The following is an 18091-nucleotide window of genomic DNA, read 5'->3' as shown; positions in this document are numbered from 1 at the left end:
ATCAGGCATCGCTTCAGTCATAGGACTTATAGAAAAAGGAACTTCTCTGTTATAGCTGACACTTCTCTTCCTCTCTGAATAAAGGCTGATAGTTAATCTTTATTTAGCAGATAGAAAGATGGAAACCATACACACAAAGCTATCTATTTATTTTAGCTTTAATAGCTAGTTTGCAGCACCTGGAATGGAAAAGCCCATCTTTACTGATGGTATAAATTGTAGCAGTAAACATCCTGTTATGGTGACATCCTCTCTGACAAAGATGAAGGATGCTAATTTAAGCCAAGTGAAGTTGTTCCAAGTACTAATCCCGATTTTGTTCTCTCTGTGTAACACCTTAGATGTGCCATATATACTAAAGGTGGAGTCTCATCCACACACCACATGCTGGCCTGGTAGGACACTCTACTTACTACCACCTACTTTCCCTGATAAGCAGCGCTGGGTCACTGCTTTGGAGTCAATAGTGGCAGGAGGGAGAGTTTCCAGGGAAAAAGCTGAGGCTGATGCTGTAAGTACAAATAGATTATCTAATAATAAAATATTCTTGGAGGGAACCATTTTGAAATTTTCTTTCTTACTATCTGACATGCTGAGTTTGAAAGGAAGTTAAACTAGTTAATATTATTTCTGTCATTAATACCATTTAATAGGATACCATGAGCCATGGTTTACGACTTTGATGCCTCACAGTATCACACCTCCTTTCAGATCTGAAAAATAGCAAATCTCAGAAAAAGGCTTATTTTTTCCCCTCTTTTGTGATTTGTTAGCTGTTTATTCCGGACAAAAATGGCAAGTTAAGCGGTCTCACTGCTGTTTCATTTAGAACAGCCCTTTTCATCACTAGAACTTCCCTGATACAGGGAGATTGTGCTTTTTGGCATCACATATTCAAATTTTGGCTACTGAGACAATGGAAATCTGACTAGCAGGAATAGTCCAGGATGTTAATTAGAACTCTCTTGATTTTCTTCCCAAATATTACACTGTTCGGCAGTCTCTCTTTTGAAAGTTTCTGTTTAGTTTTTCCAACCAATTTGTGGGTGTTGAGACACACCAGGATTTCTTAAGTTGTATCACTTTGCAAACGTTCCCTGTTCAAGTAAGTGTTGGGACGTGTATGTGTCTTGAAGGGAGGTCCCACTCTGTAATAAACTAGCATATGAGCCTTCTGCTAACTTCTGTGTTATTAATAGACTGATGTGACTGTTTTAGAGCCTCCTTTCTGCTTGGGCTCAAAGGGAGAGACATGCATGCTTGTTTCCTCACTTCCCTAATAGTTGTGCCTTGTTAAGTGGCAGCTTATGAACCCTTTGCAGATAGGGTCCCTACAGCTTTGACACACATTTCGTGTTGCAGAAGAACTCTGCTTTTCCACTGCTGAATGCTGTGCATAAGCAGATGGTTGCAGTTCAGATAGCGATACATTGTTTAGTGGTAGTTACAACCAGTGTAGCATGAGTCGGGAGGCAATAATGTACATGATTGCACATGCTAGCTGCTCTGGATGAGGGGATGAGGAAAATTGTTGTGAGTCAGTGCTAAGTGTTACCTAAGTGTTTGATTTGTGTTCGCCTACTTAATCACACTGTATTTTCTTTTTGTCACTTACAGAAGCTGCTTGGAAACTCTCTGTTGAAGCTTGAGGGGGAAGACCGTCTGGATATAAATTGCACAATGCCTTTCAGTGACCAGGTGATGACAATCATGGACAGCACTCAACCTAGTCACTGTATACCTTGCATGAATGGAGTATGTGTATCCAGACTTGTAAATAGGAACATGTTTCCTTTTGTACCTTGGGTTTGGATTCCATTTTCCATTGGCTGGTGTTACGCATGAGTGAAATTTAGTCTTGGAGCATTGCTGTGATCTTCTTATATAGTGCTGACTATTCAATTTTTGTCTTTATAGGTAGTACTCGTTGGTACAGAGGAGGGTCTCTATGCCCTGAATGTGTTGAAAAATTCCTTAACACACATTCCAGGACTTGGTGCTGTTTTCCAAATTCACCTCATAAAGGATCTGGATAAACTGCTCATGATAGCAGGTATGATGGTAGGAAGATGGCAAATTTTCGCTTTTGTGGAAGTGTTCTGCTAAATGTTCTAGTTTGTGAAGGTTAAGGGGAAACTTCCCACAGTACAATGTCAGTGGAACTTGCTTTCCCTGGGTTCCTCTCTACTTTTTATGTATAGCTTTTCTGTGGTGCTTGTCACAGGATCATCTCAGATTCTCAAGTACACTAACGAATGAAGTAATGCTCACAATATCCCTGCACGAAGGGAGTGAGGTCTCTGTTTTTTTACAGATGCGGGATTGAATAACAGAGGCCAAAATGTTCAAACCTGAGTTTCACAAGTTAGGCTTCTTAATCTATATATTTAGCACCTAAATAAAAGTGTTCTGGTTATCAGAGGTGCTGAACACTCAGGTCTGTCATTGAAGTCAGCCATAAACGTTTGTTGATTCCCACACCTCTCCTGGACTACTTTGGCTGTCTGTATAGGGGAGAGGAGCTGTTCTTTGCTAGGAGCTCTCTCAGGCAGAGCCAGTCAAGATCCTGTCCTGCTGTTTCTGTATCATTCCCACGGGTTAGCAGGGAAGCAGGCAATGCAACAGTGAGAGCAGCTCTCTTTTCCTTCCCCTCCCGTGCAGTAGCAGAGATTTGCTGACCCCCCCGCCAGTGCACAATGGAGTTGCTCTTGAGGCTGCCAGGGAAGTGGTAGGTGATGATTGGGGGTGGTGTGTGTGTCCCTTTTTGCCTCCCTGAAGTAGTGGGGCTGATGCAAACACTGTTTAAAAGTTTCAAGGCCTAACTCGGAATACATTTTCAATTTTTAATCAGCTGCACTCCCTTCTCTTTGTTTTTAACAGTCTCCCTGAAGGGCCACAGATTGGGCACCACTGCAGCACCATGACCCTCTAATGCTCTACCAAAGGGTCCCACAACACTAGCCCATGTAATAGAACTAGGGCTGCTTTCATCTTCTGCTTTTTATGTCCCTAGGTCTGCATGCTAACTGGAACAATATACTTTCCCAATGGTGCTTAGCTCTCCGTCCTGCTCTTTGACTAGACGGACTAGATAGATAGCACAATTTAGTATCGAAACCTCCTGTATAATGTTTGGAGGGAATTAACAAAAAAAACTTCACAAATTTGCTGTACAATATTAAGATGCCCTAGCTTTTTAAACAGTATTTCAAGTTTGTAGGAAAGAAAATAATTGTAGACAAACGTTACACCCAATGTGATTTTGAAAAGGTGATATTTTTGAAACCTCAGGGTTCCAACATGGGTCAAAGTGATCCTTAACTGTAGCCCCATGAGGCTCTACTACAGATTTGTATGGGCAGAAATGAGAAAGCACCTTTCCCTTGGAAAGGAGGGGTCTTCCTGGTAATCTAGGCAGTGCCTTCGTGGGGGGCCATGTACTAATGTTGTTCAGCTAGAACTAGCAACTATAACAATCCCAGGAGACACTGCTTGTTCTCCCGGGTGTATTTATTAATCCTTTTTTAAAGTCCTCTTTCACATGGAATTATTTTTTACATGTACAGTGTTCTGTAGCTGTTACCACAGTAACAACCCATAATGAGAAGCTGCTGCTTATGTAACAGAATAGGCTCTTGCAGTGAAGAGTGAAATTCTCCCCTTGCTTGACTATCTTACACGGAAAAAATGTAACCGTTCCTGTCCTTAGGAGAAGAGAGAGCTCTGTGTCTTGCTGATGTAAAGAAAGTGAAGCAGTCTCTAGCCCAATCTCACCTCCCAGCCCAGCCTGATATCTCACCAAACATCTTTGAGGCTGTCAAGGGATGTCACCTTTTTGCTGCTGGCAAGGTAGGATATAGCTCCTTTGTGCCCTGGGCTGTACTTTAGTTTATCTGTTGATCCCACGCACAGTGAGACAGTAGAAGGGATTGCCAGGTTTAATCTTCATCAAATCAGCATCTTTATTTCTTGTCATAATCAGCACATCCAGGAGCTACATACTTGGTTTTCTGTATTTGTCTCCAAATAAAATGAGTAAAGGGGGAGGAGTGGGGAGGGGAAGGAGCTTGAAGGGTCTATCGCAAATATAAACAAGCACAGACAACCAATCACTGGAATATGCTAACCTGTTATATGATGCAGACTGTGAGATAAACCTAACATAACTGACCGAAGAAGAGCTTTGTATGAGTTGAAAGCTATTGTCTTTCACCAACAGAAGTTGGTCTAATAAAAAATATTACTTCCTCCCCCTTGTCTCTCTGGCTGTAGACTTTTGCTCTCCATTTTTAGACTCCTACGATTAATAAATTTCTTATTCCTCTGTCTTTGCTCTTGAACACAGGGTGATTCTTACCAAGGTAGTAAATTTGGTCATACAGTTGTATCATCATTCAACAATGTTCAGTGTGTTTGCCAATTTCAGTGTGAAACACTTGGCCACTGCAGAAGTTTTCAGCAGGAACTGCTTATGCAGATTACTCAGATCTTTGACAAGTTGAACATCATTCATTTCAAAGCATTGTTTCAGATACAGGTTCAAGAGGTTAAAGATCTAACCTGCCTGGGTTAATTTGCGTTCATTATCGCTCTTAATAGAAACATCATTCTATTAAAAGCTTCCTGTTCTTTTAACTAACTTGCTTCAACTACAAAAGAAATCACAGAAGCAGTCTGGATGTGTGCTGTCCCTTAGGAGTGTGAAAAGGCTTTTCATTGTTTCACTAATCTGCAGTTACGCCACACTGTCCTATTACAAATATTACCCACTCATCTCTGCCAACATCTGGGTACCTTTCACCAAAGAGAACTGTTTCACGTGTTCAAAATGCTTTCCACGGCTTTAGTGTGAACGTCCGTATTGCTATCTCTAACTATATTTTTAACCCTCCCTGTAGGTTGAGAACGGACTCTGCATCTGTGCAGCGATGCCCAACAAAGTGGTGGTTTTGCGCTATAATGAGAGCCTCAGCAAGTTCTGCATCAGGAAGGCAAGTTTATTGATTTCTCTCAGTAGTTCACATGTTCATAACAGTCCAGTGTGAGACTCCACTCTGCTGAGGAGCAAGTGCCTAAAACCTATGTTGCTCGTACAGATTTTGCTTGCTAGCTAAAGTGACAGTAAATTGTAACCTGCTCCAGTTAAAATCAGAGCTGCTGGCAATTTTGGGTATGTCTACGCTGCAATTAAAAACCCGTGGCTAGCCTATGCCAGCTGAATCGGGCTCGGGCTAAGGGGCTGTTTAATTGCAAGTGTCCAATCCACTTGAGTCTTGAGAGAACCTAACTGGTTCTTTTTTAACCAACTTTGTTAAAAATAAAAATTCTTCATTCTTTCATTTAAAGTATGTTAAAAAAATAAATTTGATTGGCAGCCCCCCTCCATCACCCCCCCCCCCCCCATGCAACTCTTGCCTTTAAGGCCTGGAGGTGCCCAATTTTATAGTGCCTCAACCTAGTTGACTGTTAATATGTAACACTGTGTATAACTAAGGATCATTGCTTTACTCTGACTCTGCTTCTCAAATCTCTCCTACATCCCCTCCACCCCCATAATGGGGCCGTACAGTGAACACCACAGCATGCTATTTAGAGTATTAGTCTAATTTGTAGCTGACAGAGGTGTAGCTGACAGTTGCCTGGTCTGTCTGAAAGAAACCAGTGCAATCTTTTGGCTTTTTACAGATGCAAAAGCGGATCTGGCTGTAACTGTTCTACCACTTCTAATGGTAGCTGGAGTTCAACCAGACTCATAGCGTGCGCACCTGCCTCCTAAATAGCCAGTAAAATCCCCTCCAGGAGGAAACTCATGGAAAATTAATACTAGTTCTGCCAGCAAGAGAACTGTTCCACCTGCTGGAGACTGCAGGCTTGCAGTCGGCAGTTGTTAAACACCTTTTATAGAGGGAAATATTGCCGCTCAGAATCCTATGTAATAAGAGAAATGTTTAAACAAATACAGGGGAGCTAATGGAACAGAAAAGTTGAATAAGGATCGTCTAGGCTCATGCCAATGTGCCTTGTCCTTCTCTTCCAGGAGATTGAAACTTCAGAGCCCTGTAGCTGTGTCCATTTGACCAATTACAGCATCATCATCGGAACCAACAAGTTCTATGAAATTGAGATGAAGCAGTATATCCTGGAGGGTAGGAGACCTTTCCTGTCATACATTAAACAGCTCTGTGAATGTTCCTTTGGGGTAGATACTTGTCTACTACCTAAATGGGAACAAGGGGTATGAATTTACAGAAAAGCTGGTGCTGACGTTGCTGTTCCTTTCTACCCCTTTACAGAGTTTCTCGATAAGAATGACCACTCCTTAGCCTCTGCTGTGTTTGCTTCTTCCACCAATAGCTTCCCAATCAGTATCATACAGGTGAACCCTACAGGACAGAGGGAGGAGTACCTGCTTTGTTTCCATGGTAAGTGTATCATGTGGCTGCTGGACTAGCTTGATCATCTGCACAGCATTTGTCACAAGATACCTGGGAACTGTACTGATGGGAGGCTAGCCATTGGCTGTGCATGATCATATAGGGTAACATTATTGCTGGAAATGGCATGTTAGACTGTAGGTCATATTGTGCATTGTAAAATATAAAGGATGTAGACCCTAAAAGGGCAAGACACTGATCCCATCTGTTAAAATACATTGGTCAGATTCCTTCTGGGTTATGTTAAAATCTCTGTGCCTGTCAGTCAGTTTTTCTTTGAGCGTCCTCTGCATATTCCCGCTCGTGTGATGGTCCAACCAGCGCAGCGGGAACCAGTAGGACTGTAACTAGCAATGGTCACTGGAGCACTCATGCACCTCCCTGGCCTATCCCCTCAGTGAACATTGAACATTCCAGGGCAAAAGTATAAAAGGGGGCGTGGCACTCTAGCTGCCTAAATTACATCCAGCTGCAAGCAGCTGAATGCATGAGGAACTGCTTTGGGGTGCTCCTGGATCCATAGCTTATTAGCTAGTTAACAATTTTATAGTTAGATTTCGTTAGCAGTTTGTTAGATCGTTAACTAGTTGAGTATTAGGTGAAGTTAGTTATAAGTCTGCAGTTCAGAAATGGCAGAGCTGAAAAATAAAAAGCCCTGTTTGAAAAGACGTGTGTCAGATCCGGCAATATTTGTGGCATATGACACTCATGCTGGATACTTGGCATCTCTGGTTGAGGGACACTCACCTTCAAAATGCTGGTTTGCTTGACTTATACAACATGAGCGAAAAAGAACAGACAGAACAGGCTTCAGACGATTTTATTACAAGAAGCACTGTCAGCAAAACCACCTGGAATTGGGCAAGTAAAAGGTTTGAACAAGTATGAGGCCAGTGTTGGCTCTGAGTGAATCTGGAGGGAAGAAGGACAAACCATCCACCTCAGTATGTAGTACGAAAGGATCTGGAAGTGGGACGCATCTGAAGAGGAAACTACTGTGGTGCCAGTCCCTGTTTCCAGAGTCAATCCACAACAAAAGGCTACAGCTGTTCTGGCGAGCATGAGCACCCCAGCCACGTCTGTCAGCCTCTTTGCAAAGAGCAAATCCCCAGAGAGACCCATCTGACCAGAGAGTATTCAGGGAACCTACCCTGGGGAAAAACATTCTTCTTCAGACTCTGTGATATTGGAGCTAAATGAGTGCCACGCCCCCTTTTATACCCTCGCCTGGGAACCGTTTGTTCACTGAGGGAAGAGGGAGGGGACTGCATGAAGGCTCCAACTTGCTAGAATTCTACTGGTTCAAGCTGCATCTGTCAGAGCATCCCAGGAGTGCGAACTTAGAATCCATTTTGAAGAACTCATTATAGGTAAGTACTTTCATTTCTATGCCAGTGATGAAGAGAATACAATGTGATCTTTTAAATGAATGTTCAGTGCAAATAGATGTTTAATCACTCTGATTAAACATTGCTGGCTTTCTATCTTAAACTAGAGGATTCCTTATGTGATGCAATGACTTCCATAGAAAGATTGCTCCTTTCATCTCAGTGGAGAAACAAAGGGTTACAAGCTACTTTTTGATGTAATTGTAATCCTTCAGGTATTTACTATAACTGTCTGCTTGGGCAGGAGACACACTTTTATGACTCATATTTCTGTGTTTCTCCTATTTGGAGATGCTGAGTTCCTAGAAGGGTAAGGAATAACAACTTTACCTTACTTGGTATAGAGAGGACTTGGACTGCAACAACTGAACTATTGAAATTATTCCTAAACCAGCAGTGTTTGCAAGCATTATGTCAATGAGGGTAATTTAATTCTGGCTACTGTAGAATTCACCAGCTGCAAAAGATGGCCCTCCTATTTCTGTTGTAAAAACCCACCTTTGCCTGCCTTCCTCCCTTTAAAAAAAAAAAAAAAAATCCAGCCACAAGCAAATGACACTGGTGATTGTTCTCTGCAGAGTTTGGTGTCTTTGTGGATTCCTATGGAAGGCGCAGTAGGACAGAGGACCTGAAATGGAGTCGCTTGCCTTTGGCTTTTGGTAGGTATTGAACGACGTTTACCAATTTTGTACTGGTTCCACCCAGTTCCAGTGTTCCAAAATATTCAGCATTCTGGGGGTTGTCACATCCTGGAAACAGCCCCAGTGGGAAGGACCCCCTTCAGACTCTGGTTTCTAGTGGTTACAAATAATTATAAACCTAAATGGATGTAGCAGCCTTTCTGAAGCATGAAGAATAAGAGGAAAATGAAATCAAAGTGATGTATTTGATTAATATTCCCAGCCTGACAGTAACTAAATTGGCCACTGGAATTTTTAATGATGGATGCTTGGATGTCTCTAAATAGTCAAGAGTCTGGCTTATCAAAATGAAACCACAGGGGCTTTTGCAGTTCCTAACAGATTTTTTCCGGTTAATAGTCCATTTTAAATCCCTTTTGTGTGATGTTACGATTGATATAATGGTATTGGAGCAGACAGGCACAAGGCAAGGCTTCTCCATGCTTGTTTCTTCCCATTTAGCCATATAGTATATAGCGCTGCACAGAAAACCCACATCCTTAGTCTTCCCTACGGATTGCAGGAGAGCAAGAAAACGTTATCTTCATCCCGCAAGTTTCCTGACTAATTTTTACTAATGTAGAATCTGTGCACGGTGTTCTTTCTCTGCTGCAGCCTACAGAGAACCCTACCTGTTTGTGACTCATTTCAATTCCCTTGAAGTGGTTGAGATTCAGGCTCGTGCTTCTCTAGGGTAAGTCATGCTCTGCTCAGCACTTTGAAGAGAAGAACTATGATTTGCTGCAGGGGTGGAAGCTTTCCAAGAATAACGTACAACAATCAGATTATAAAGATTTTTTTTTTCTCCCCCCTTCACTCAGCACTCCTGCACGAGCCCACTTGGATATCCCAAATCCTCGGTATCTAGGGCCAGCAATTTCATCTGGAGCAATTTACCTGGCCTCCTCCTATCAGGACAAATTAAGAGTGATCTGCTGTAAGGGAAATCTAGTGAAGGAGTCCAACAATGAACACCACAGAGGATCCTCCGCTACACGCAGGTATGCGTTACTGCTCTACATTCAGTGCCATTCCTCATGCTATGTATGCAGCATTAGTTCTAGACCCCTTTCTCCAATATTATTGCATGACAACCTCATTTTGTTCTAGTGGGAGAAACTCAGCTTCTCTCAGAAGCATCAGGAAATCCTGCTGGTTTAACAGATCTTTTAAAATCCAGAGTTCCAGTGTCTCCCTTCTGGAAACCTGAACTCTGTGGCCGTACCTGGATAACTTCCTCCACAAATACTTTCAAAACAAAACAGGAGTGTTTTGTGATGTTAATAATACTGTTGTGAAAGAAGAGATGGCCCCAGGCGATGAAGAATCTCTGCACGCATCTGTATTGAGATTCTTTCTGAAATTATTTTAACTTGTGTGTCCAAAACAAATCTTGCTAGGGAGGTACATTTCCTAATGGTTCTAGACAGAGATGTATCCCAGCTGAGTCCACTTTCAGATATCCAAAGTCCCATAGAACAGGAATGTCCCGAACTTTTTGGAATTAAAAGAATTTACTTGAGAACCAATAGATAATTAGGCTGTGATGATTTCCGTCAAGACCATGGGAAGGCCTTCTACGTTGAAGTCTAGGGTGACTGCCTTCCTCATTGAAGAATATTTTGCATAGAAATGGGTTATAGTCAGTTGTTCAGAGATCCACAGTTGATCCCTAGATTAGTACTGGATGAATCAGAGATGAGTTTTTGCCACAAGTAATCTGGATGCTTTGTTCTCTTAACATGACTAAGAAAACCTGTACCAATGTTCTGTTTTAGAACAGTAATAAAATTAGATGTTTAAACATCTATACACTAAATCAAATGTTTTTGAATAAAATATTCTTGAAATAAATTGCTTGTCCCTAGTCATGGAATTAATTATTCCTTAGCTACAACAGCTGGGACTGACAGAACAGGATTTGGACCAGAAATGATATTTCAATGTCCTGCTGATGTGGCCATAGCTTGAAAGTCTAGTGCTAACATTCATTATTGCCATGAAAATAAAATACAATATTTGAAGGGTTGGAATTGTGGCTTTTAAAGACCATTTCAAGCCACTTGTATGTCTGAACGTGACCGTGTAGGAGACTCAGATAAGTGACATGATCTTGTTCTGTTAAGCAGAGCGGGGATGAATTGAGCAGTGAATATTGTGACTGATAGTGCCCTGTTGAAGAGTGAAAAGTGTTACCTATAAAATGAGAGCGAAATCTAAAGCTTGGCAAATTTGTAACCTCTCCTCCTATCCTCTTAATCAGAATGTTTACCGAGACGTCTTGTAACTTGTGCTTCTTGAACAAATCCTCTGAGGTGTAAATTAATTTTTAATGTACAGGAAAAGTCTATGGCTCTCTCCCTAGGAAAATGAGTAGTTCTTGTAGCTGTTCTATAGACGTGATCTGTGTTGAATACTCCTTCAGGAGCGGAAATGTCCGATTTAGTAGAGACCCCCCTAAAGCAGAGATTTCTGCATCAATACTTATATTTATCTTCAGAAGGAGGGTAACCCTCTCTTCCGTCATGCTTGATTTCTGGCTGTAGCCTATTTAAAGCAACACTTCTCTATCTCCTTTCATGACTAGTCATTTAGGCCTCTTGAGGACACCACGGTAAAGAAGAACTGCTGGTATCTCTGTAATAACAACATTCCATCCAACCAGGACTGGTTTGGTGGGTGGTAACAACCCTTTGCGGTTGGTGCTGTTATACCCACAGAGCACACGGCTGGGAGCCTAGGAGTGTGGCTGTTCTGAACATGGAAGTGGTTCGCATTTTTGAGTAAGGCTGACTTAGCTCTGGATGCGCTTTCATTTGAACACTGTGGAGTGATTGGGGGGGAAGAGATGTCCTCTTTAATAAAAATGTAACTTTAAGGTTTTTGTCACTCAGCTGTCCGCGCCCATTGTTTTTGAATGACAGCAGCCCTAATAAGAGAGGTCCCCCAACATATAATGAGCACATAACCAAGCGGGTAGCGTCAAGCCCAGGACCCCCAGAAGGTCCAAGCCACCCTCGAGAACCAAGCACACCACATCGGTATCGAGAGGGAAGGACAGAGCTGCGCAGGGACAAGTCTCCTGGGCGACCACTGGAGAGAGAGAAATCTCCAGGCAGGCTTCTGAGCACCCGCCGAGAAAGGTCCCCTGGAAGATTGTTTGAAGAGACCAGCAGGGGGCGAACGCCTGTGGGAGGTGCAAGAACTCCACTCTCACAAGTCAATAAGGTAAGCTGGAGCTCCGTCAAATGTCTCCTCATCTCAGGAAAGTCTCCCAGTGGGGAGTGGCTGTTCGTACTGTGAAAAGCCTGTGTGGGTGAGGGGCTTCAACCTAAATACGTGTGCAATCACAGTACATCGAAACATATGATATGCATGGGCTGTGTGAAAATCTCTTCCAAAGAGAATATTTCCCCCCAGCACTACTTTCATGCCACTGCCAAGGCAGCTGGTCCAACACTGCGTATGACCACAGACCAGATGTTGAAGGCATTGTGCATCTGTGAATGAGGAGGGTATCTGCACTGAGAGGAATCAGGGCCACACGAATTGGGAGGGGGATTTGTCTGGAAGAAGGTGCTTGTCAGGAGCTCACTATATGCCATGTGAAGATGGTGGCCTTCATCATTTTGTCACTCAGCTGTCCGCGCCCATTGTTTTTGAATGACAGCAGCCCTAATAAGAGAGGTCCCCCAACATATAATGAGCACATAACCAAGCGGGTAGCGTCAAGCCCAGGACCCCCAGAAGGTCCAAGCCACCCTCGAGAACCAAGCACACCACATCGGTATCGAGAGGGAAGGGCAGAGCTGCGCAGGGACAAGTCTCCTGGGCGACCAGGAGTGGTGTGGATTGCACTCTTAGCAAATTTGCGGATGATACTAAACTGGGAGGAGTGGTAGATACATTGGAGGGCAGAGATAGGATACAGAGGGACCTAGACAAATTTGGAGGATTGGGCCAAAAGAAACCTGATGAGGTTCAATAAGGATAAGTGCAGGGTCCTGCACTTAGGACGGAAGAACCCAATGCACAGCTACAGACTAGGGACCGAATGGCTAGGCAGCAGTTCTGCGGAAAAAGACCTAGGGGTTACAGTGGACGAGAAGCTGGATATGAGTCAGCAGTGTGCCCTTGTTGCCAAGAAGGCCAATGGCATTTTGGGATGTATAAGTAGGGGCATAGCGAGCAGATTGAGGGACGTGATCGTTCCCCTCTATTCGACATTGGTGAGGCCTCATCTGGAGTACTGTGTCCAGTTTTGGGCCCCACACTACAAGAAGGATGTGGATAAATTGGAGAGAGTCCAGCGAAGGGCAACAAAAATGATTAGGGGTCTGGAACACATGACTTATGAGGAGAGGCTGAGGGAACTGGGATTGTTTAGTCTGCAGAAGAGGAGAATGAGGGGGGATTTGATAGCTGCTTTCAACTACCTGAGAGGTGGTTCCAAAGAGGATGGTTCTAGACTATTCTCAGTGGTAGAAGATGACAGGACAAGGAGTAATGGTCTCAAGTTGCAGTGGGGGAGGTTTAGGTTGGATATTAGGAAAAACTTTTTCACTAGAAGGGTGGTGAAGCACTGGAATGCGTTACCTAGGGAGGTGGTAGAATCTCCTTCCTTAGAAGTTTTTAAGGTCAGGCTTGACAAAGCCCTGGCTGGGATGATTTAATTGGGGATCGGTCCTGCTTTGAGCAGGGGGTTGGGCTAGATGACCTCCTGAGGTCCCTTCCAACCCTGATATTCTATGATTCTATGATTGGTAGGGGGGAAGATTCATGCCACATAGCATTTTTCACCTGGACAAGGAGACGAATGATACTCAGTAAAACTCTGCTTCCGCCTCCTGCTGAAAGCAGTGCTGCTTATATGACCTGGGACTACATATAGGAGAACAGGAATGTTTTACTGCATCTTGTGTAACTTGTCATTTTATTTCCTTGCTAGGTCTGGGACCAATCTTCAGTATAAGTCTCAGCTAGACAAACTTACTCCTCATCGTGATCTGCAGGAAAAACAAAGGAAATGTACTGAGTATATGCACTCTATGCTTCTGCTGCCCAGTCACCAAATCAACCTTCTTGGGCCAGAACGGGCTCATGTCAGGAGACACGTGACTCTAACAAGGATTGTCTGCCTCTCAGTTTATTTCCCTGCACCTTCCTGCAGTCATACTTTTTGCACTTTGTACTACTGTTACTCTTTCAAGCAGTTCATAAACTTTTTGTACTCTAGCTTTAGTCCTTAACAGTTCATCAAGGAAATAAATTGGGATGAAGATCCCAACCCAAATCTTAATGTGGTTAGCACCATTTACCAGATAATAAATCATAGTTTTGAAAAAGATGCTGGAATTTGTCATGGCCTTGTAAACTGAAAGGCCATGGTGACTCGGTTTCAATAGACAGCATCATTGGATATTCTCTACAGAGCTCTAGAGAATTAATCTGGATCCGTTTGTTCCCCCGCCACTTTCAAAGCTCATTCTCTTTTGTTCTCAGTAAAATTGCCCCAGTGCAGCTTTGTTCAGCTGGATGATGAGGAGGGCAGATCCCCTGATTAGATGGTCACAATCCCCCATGCCCTAAAACAAAGTGCATTGTCTCTGACGTACTGGGGTACAAGACTCTTGACCCAGGTTTTCTGCATGGCAATTCACTGCATGCTGCTGCACCATCACTCTGGCTGCTCTCTCCTTTTAGGTTGCTGTGCTAAGTATTGTATTGTACCTCACTTGTAAATTAATTGAAGCCTTTACATTACGCTGCAAAATAACCGCCATGATTTACTGGAGAATTTGGCACAGAAGAGAGTTACAATCCTTATTATATGACAAGAGAACTACAATCACTAGCCCTCACCTTCACACACCCCAGTGTTAAACACAATCCCATTCAGAAATTGTATCAAAATCCTTATAGTCATCATTTTCCACAGAGGCCGCTCCTCACAGTGGTTGACAGGTTGCCCCCCGGTTCCCCAAGAACGTCAAAGGAAAGCATGCGAAAGCAAGTGCACAGAATTGTCATCTCTCAAAACAAAGTTCTTCTTTCCTGTTCTGATTGTATCTTGTTGTACAGTAAGACCTAATAGTCACGGCACTAGAGGATACTTGCAATAAACAGCTTTGGCGGTTACCGAACACCTCACCTTTGCTTTTGCCTCTAACCTCAAGCCATTTATTGCTTCATATTCTCCAATGCCATGAACATTATCCCTTGTAACTGAGCCAGAGAGCAAATGATTTTCAAGGCAGGTTTTGACCATTCAGTCTGCTTCAGCGACATGCTGAGTAAACAACCATGTTCTCTATAAATGCAAAAGAGCAAAACTGCATCCAGTTTTCTCGTTGGCCAAGCCTTTTATCTTCTGCTTGTCCCTTGCCAGCCAGTGCTAACCTGTCCAAGACACCCATAAACCTCCGAATGCCTTGTCAGTGCCCTTTGGCGAGTTTCATGGATATTGTGTTCTGTTCTCTTGTCTGTTGGGTTATTTTAGACCAGATGATTTGGCAGGAAACGTGCTGAAATGTGTCTCTTGGTCTCAGTATTTTGAAAGGTCACAGAGATCAGTCTTTAAATCTTTGCATCTCATGGAAGATCTTCATGACCTGAGAAATGGGCTTGTCAAGTCCTGAAAGTGTATATCTTGTGTCTTGTTTGTGAAATGCTTCCTGCTATAGAAATAGCTCAAAGGACTGTACATATTTACAAGAAACTTTATATTCGTAACAAAAGGGAATTGAATCAGTTTCTACTTTTTTATTGTAAACTGTGCATTTTTCAACACTAGCTTTTTGTTTTAATGGTGGTTGTGGACAGCCATCTTCAGACATTGGAGGGGCCTCAGCTTAATCCTCCCAGATCCCATGAAGAAATATTGTAACATTAAATTGCAATCGAAAGCTTGTTAGCATAAATGAGGTTTTAGGTATCTAAAAGTACAGGATTTTTCTTCATTACCTTTTTATTATTGACAAGGGAGGGAATCAGAGGTACAGATCAAGCTCCACCTGGAAAATATTGAACTTTGTTGTTGAACAATAACCAAATAAAACAATTAACTATATTAACTAGCATGGTGAAATGACCTTTTCCTTCCATGTAGGGTACCACTAAGCCATTCTAACAGATCAGCCAATATTTGGAGCTATGTAATTGATAGGAGTGTAAGCTTACCAAAGAGCTCACCTTCAGAATACTCTGCCGTTTAGCAGACATCTTCCCCTGAACGAGTAGCATATGTGCTATCAGAAAATTAAAGCATATTGACTTGGACTGAAACAGAGGTGGATTTGACCAGATTTTTAGCTAGTAGTGGTGAGCCCTTAGATACACACCCATTGATGGAGGTAGAGATACATGTGAATATCTGGGAGAAGAATCTGGCCCTTGGCAAATAATGCAGACACACAATTTCAGCTCGGAATAAACCCCTTTAATTGCCAACAGCATAGTCTCATGCTGCTGCTGCTGTTCTACTGCAGCGGTGTTTTAATAGGAAGGGGACCAGTGAGTTAGTCATCCCACCATCTTAATATTCTGGTGCTGTAATGCCTGAGAGCTGCAATTTTTTAAAAGCCTACACAAATATAATTCAGATTGTACTCAATCTGCCAAGTTACTGTACATCTTAATAACTTACAGCTGGTGGGAAAACTCTCTCAATCAGACTTAAATGTAAATACAACTATTTTTAACGAAACAATTTTTACTGGGTCTGAAGAATTCTTTCACAGGAAGAGTTTTTAATATTCACTCTGCTGCCTGCGGTGACTTATTTCATTTCTGTCATTGTTTTGTGCACATAAATACCCCCACCCTCCCTAGGAAGGGTTTTCTTGGTGGGCGTGTGGGAGAACGACTAATAGCTACTATTCCACTTTGGTCTACACGACATTTTCCATGGAAATGTTCTGCATAAAGCCAATCTGCTTGATTTATCTATTGTGCCTGCTCTCTGATGTATCTGATGAAATGCTAACTTGTTAAATGTTCCTTTATTTCTATTTTAAGAATACATATTTAAAACTCATTGTTGCAGTCCTATGGTGCATGATCAGAATTGTAACAAAACTAAAATAGTTCAGAAACTGGTGAAGTAAAATATTTATTAAGCCTTTTGACTACCATGAACACTGCACAAATTCTCACTGTCACCTTGACTGTAGTGTCGGTGCTGAAATTTACTGGAGAAAAAGCATTGTGTCTACTGCAAAATTCTTCAGGTTTACTCACAGGAAGGAGAAATACTGCACCTATCTCCAACTCTAGCCTTCTAGCAACAGCCAAGACACACCAAATCCAAGCGGGCATATACAGTAGCAGCTACGCTATCCCCCTTTGCACCCAGATTTTCCTTGTGGAGGGATTTAATTCATTGGGTTATAGAAAGTGAGCTCAATACAATGAATTGGACTCATGTTCACTTCTGACAGGAATCCAACCCATAGGGCTGGCTACGGTTTAACAAAGTGTTGCCCTGTGGCACGTGGCCCGCTGCTATTTCACGAAAGGTCAAAACTGACAATCGAGCATGTCACTGCTTCAGTTCAGAGAACGTGTGTTCCAGAGAAACAGCCCCTGCCCCAAGAGTGGGACTGGAATATGGCCCTGGGTATTACGGTTGACACCTGCTATCAGCTCTGGCTGAGGAAACTGGAGCGGCTGAGATGGAGGTGGCCTACGGCCCTCTTGCTGTTGTGTAGTGTGGTGTGACACTGACTGGGGATTCGCCTTTAGCACCAGCGGGAGACCCCAGAGCAGTGGGAGCAGCGATTCATTCTGCTTCAGCCCAGGAAAGTGGAGTCACAGTGACGACCGTTAACTGTTCTCCATCATTTGTTGGAGAAAGGAGAGAAGTAATTAAAGGCTGTTTCTGCATGTTTAAAACTGGGGATATACTACACTTAGGCCCACATATAAAGATGAGGGCTGAGTGTCTATTTAATTCCTAGGCATGGCTGGATGCCGAGGCTGCTATTCAATTAAACACAAAAGGCTGGCCCTGTGTGCGGCATATGACTCAATGCAGGTGCAAGAAGGCACTTTGTGACACTAGTTCAACAGCAATTACACAGGCCGGCTGCCTGTAAGGGAGAGCACTCCTTTGAGCTGTGTTACGACCGAATTTTTGCCTGCTTGAACTAAAACCACCAGATTTACCACATGCACACTGCTGTTTGGCAAAAGAAACGTTCAACAGGGGACCAATTTTTTTCAAGATCCCAAAGTTAGCTATGGATCCCCTCCCCAGCCAAAAAGTGTGTGTGACCACTAAACAGATGACAAACCACTGTCAAACAACTACACTCAACAGATTTACAGGTTTTGAGGTGAGGCCCTATCATAAAATGGGTGTGCTGCAAAAATTTCAGCCAGCTCTTGAGCCTGGCTGGCTTTGTTTTTGACATGGATGTATGGCCGCCCGTCTTAAAAGCAAGCACCTAAAAACATGGTCACCCAGGAACTGCATGTTTGTTTAATGCCCAGTGTGGCCTCAGCAGTGGTCCAGATTCCCTCCTTTCTGAGCTCCCTCAAAGCACAGCGAGCCACTCTAACTAAGGCTGCGATTCTGTTAGAGGTTGTG

At 43.0% G+C, this 18091-nt stretch overlaps 1 protein-coding gene across 4 annotated transcripts in view; it reads left to right on the top strand.

Moving 5' to 3' along the window:
• The window catches only part of CIT (citron rho-interacting serine/threonine kinase), a 93681-nt gene extending 77139 nt beyond the window's left edge, over nt 1-16542 (top strand). For 2 of the 4 annotated variants that reach the window (XM_074972816.1, XM_074972815.1), the window contains exons 36-47: nt 342-511; nt 1618-1698; nt 1918-2053; nt 3710-3849; nt 4899-4991; nt 6038-6146; nt 6294-6422; nt 8401-8481; nt 9118-9196; nt 9324-9503; nt 11427-11730; nt 13451-16542. In XM_074972816.1, coding sequence (XP_074828917.1) covers nt 342-511; nt 1618-1698; nt 1918-2053; nt 3710-3849; nt 4899-4991; nt 6038-6146; nt 6294-6422; nt 8401-8481; nt 9118-9196; nt 9324-9503; nt 11427-11730; nt 13451-13474 — 1526 coding nt within the window. In that variant the 3' untranslated portion in view covers nt 13475-16542. Of the gene's footprint in view, nt 1-341; nt 512-1617; nt 1699-1917; nt 2054-3709; nt 3850-4898; nt 4992-6037; nt 6147-6293; nt 6423-8400; nt 8482-9117; nt 9197-9323; nt 9504-11396; nt 11731-13450 lie in introns of all 4 variants that reach the window. The other 2 variants (XM_074972814.1, XM_074972818.1) reach the window with 2 other exon arrangements.
• The last annotated feature ends 1549 nt before the right edge of the window (nt 16543-18091 follow it).

This window comes from Natator depressus, chromosome 15 (genome assembly GCF_965152275.1).
Source record: "Natator depressus isolate rNatDep1 chromosome 15, rNatDep2.hap1, whole genome shotgun sequence".
NCBI lineage: Eukaryota > Metazoa > Chordata > Testudines > Cheloniidae > Natator > Natator depressus.
The sequence above is the reverse complement of the archived record's forward strand: the minus strand, read 5'-3'. Positions and strand labels throughout refer to the sequence as shown.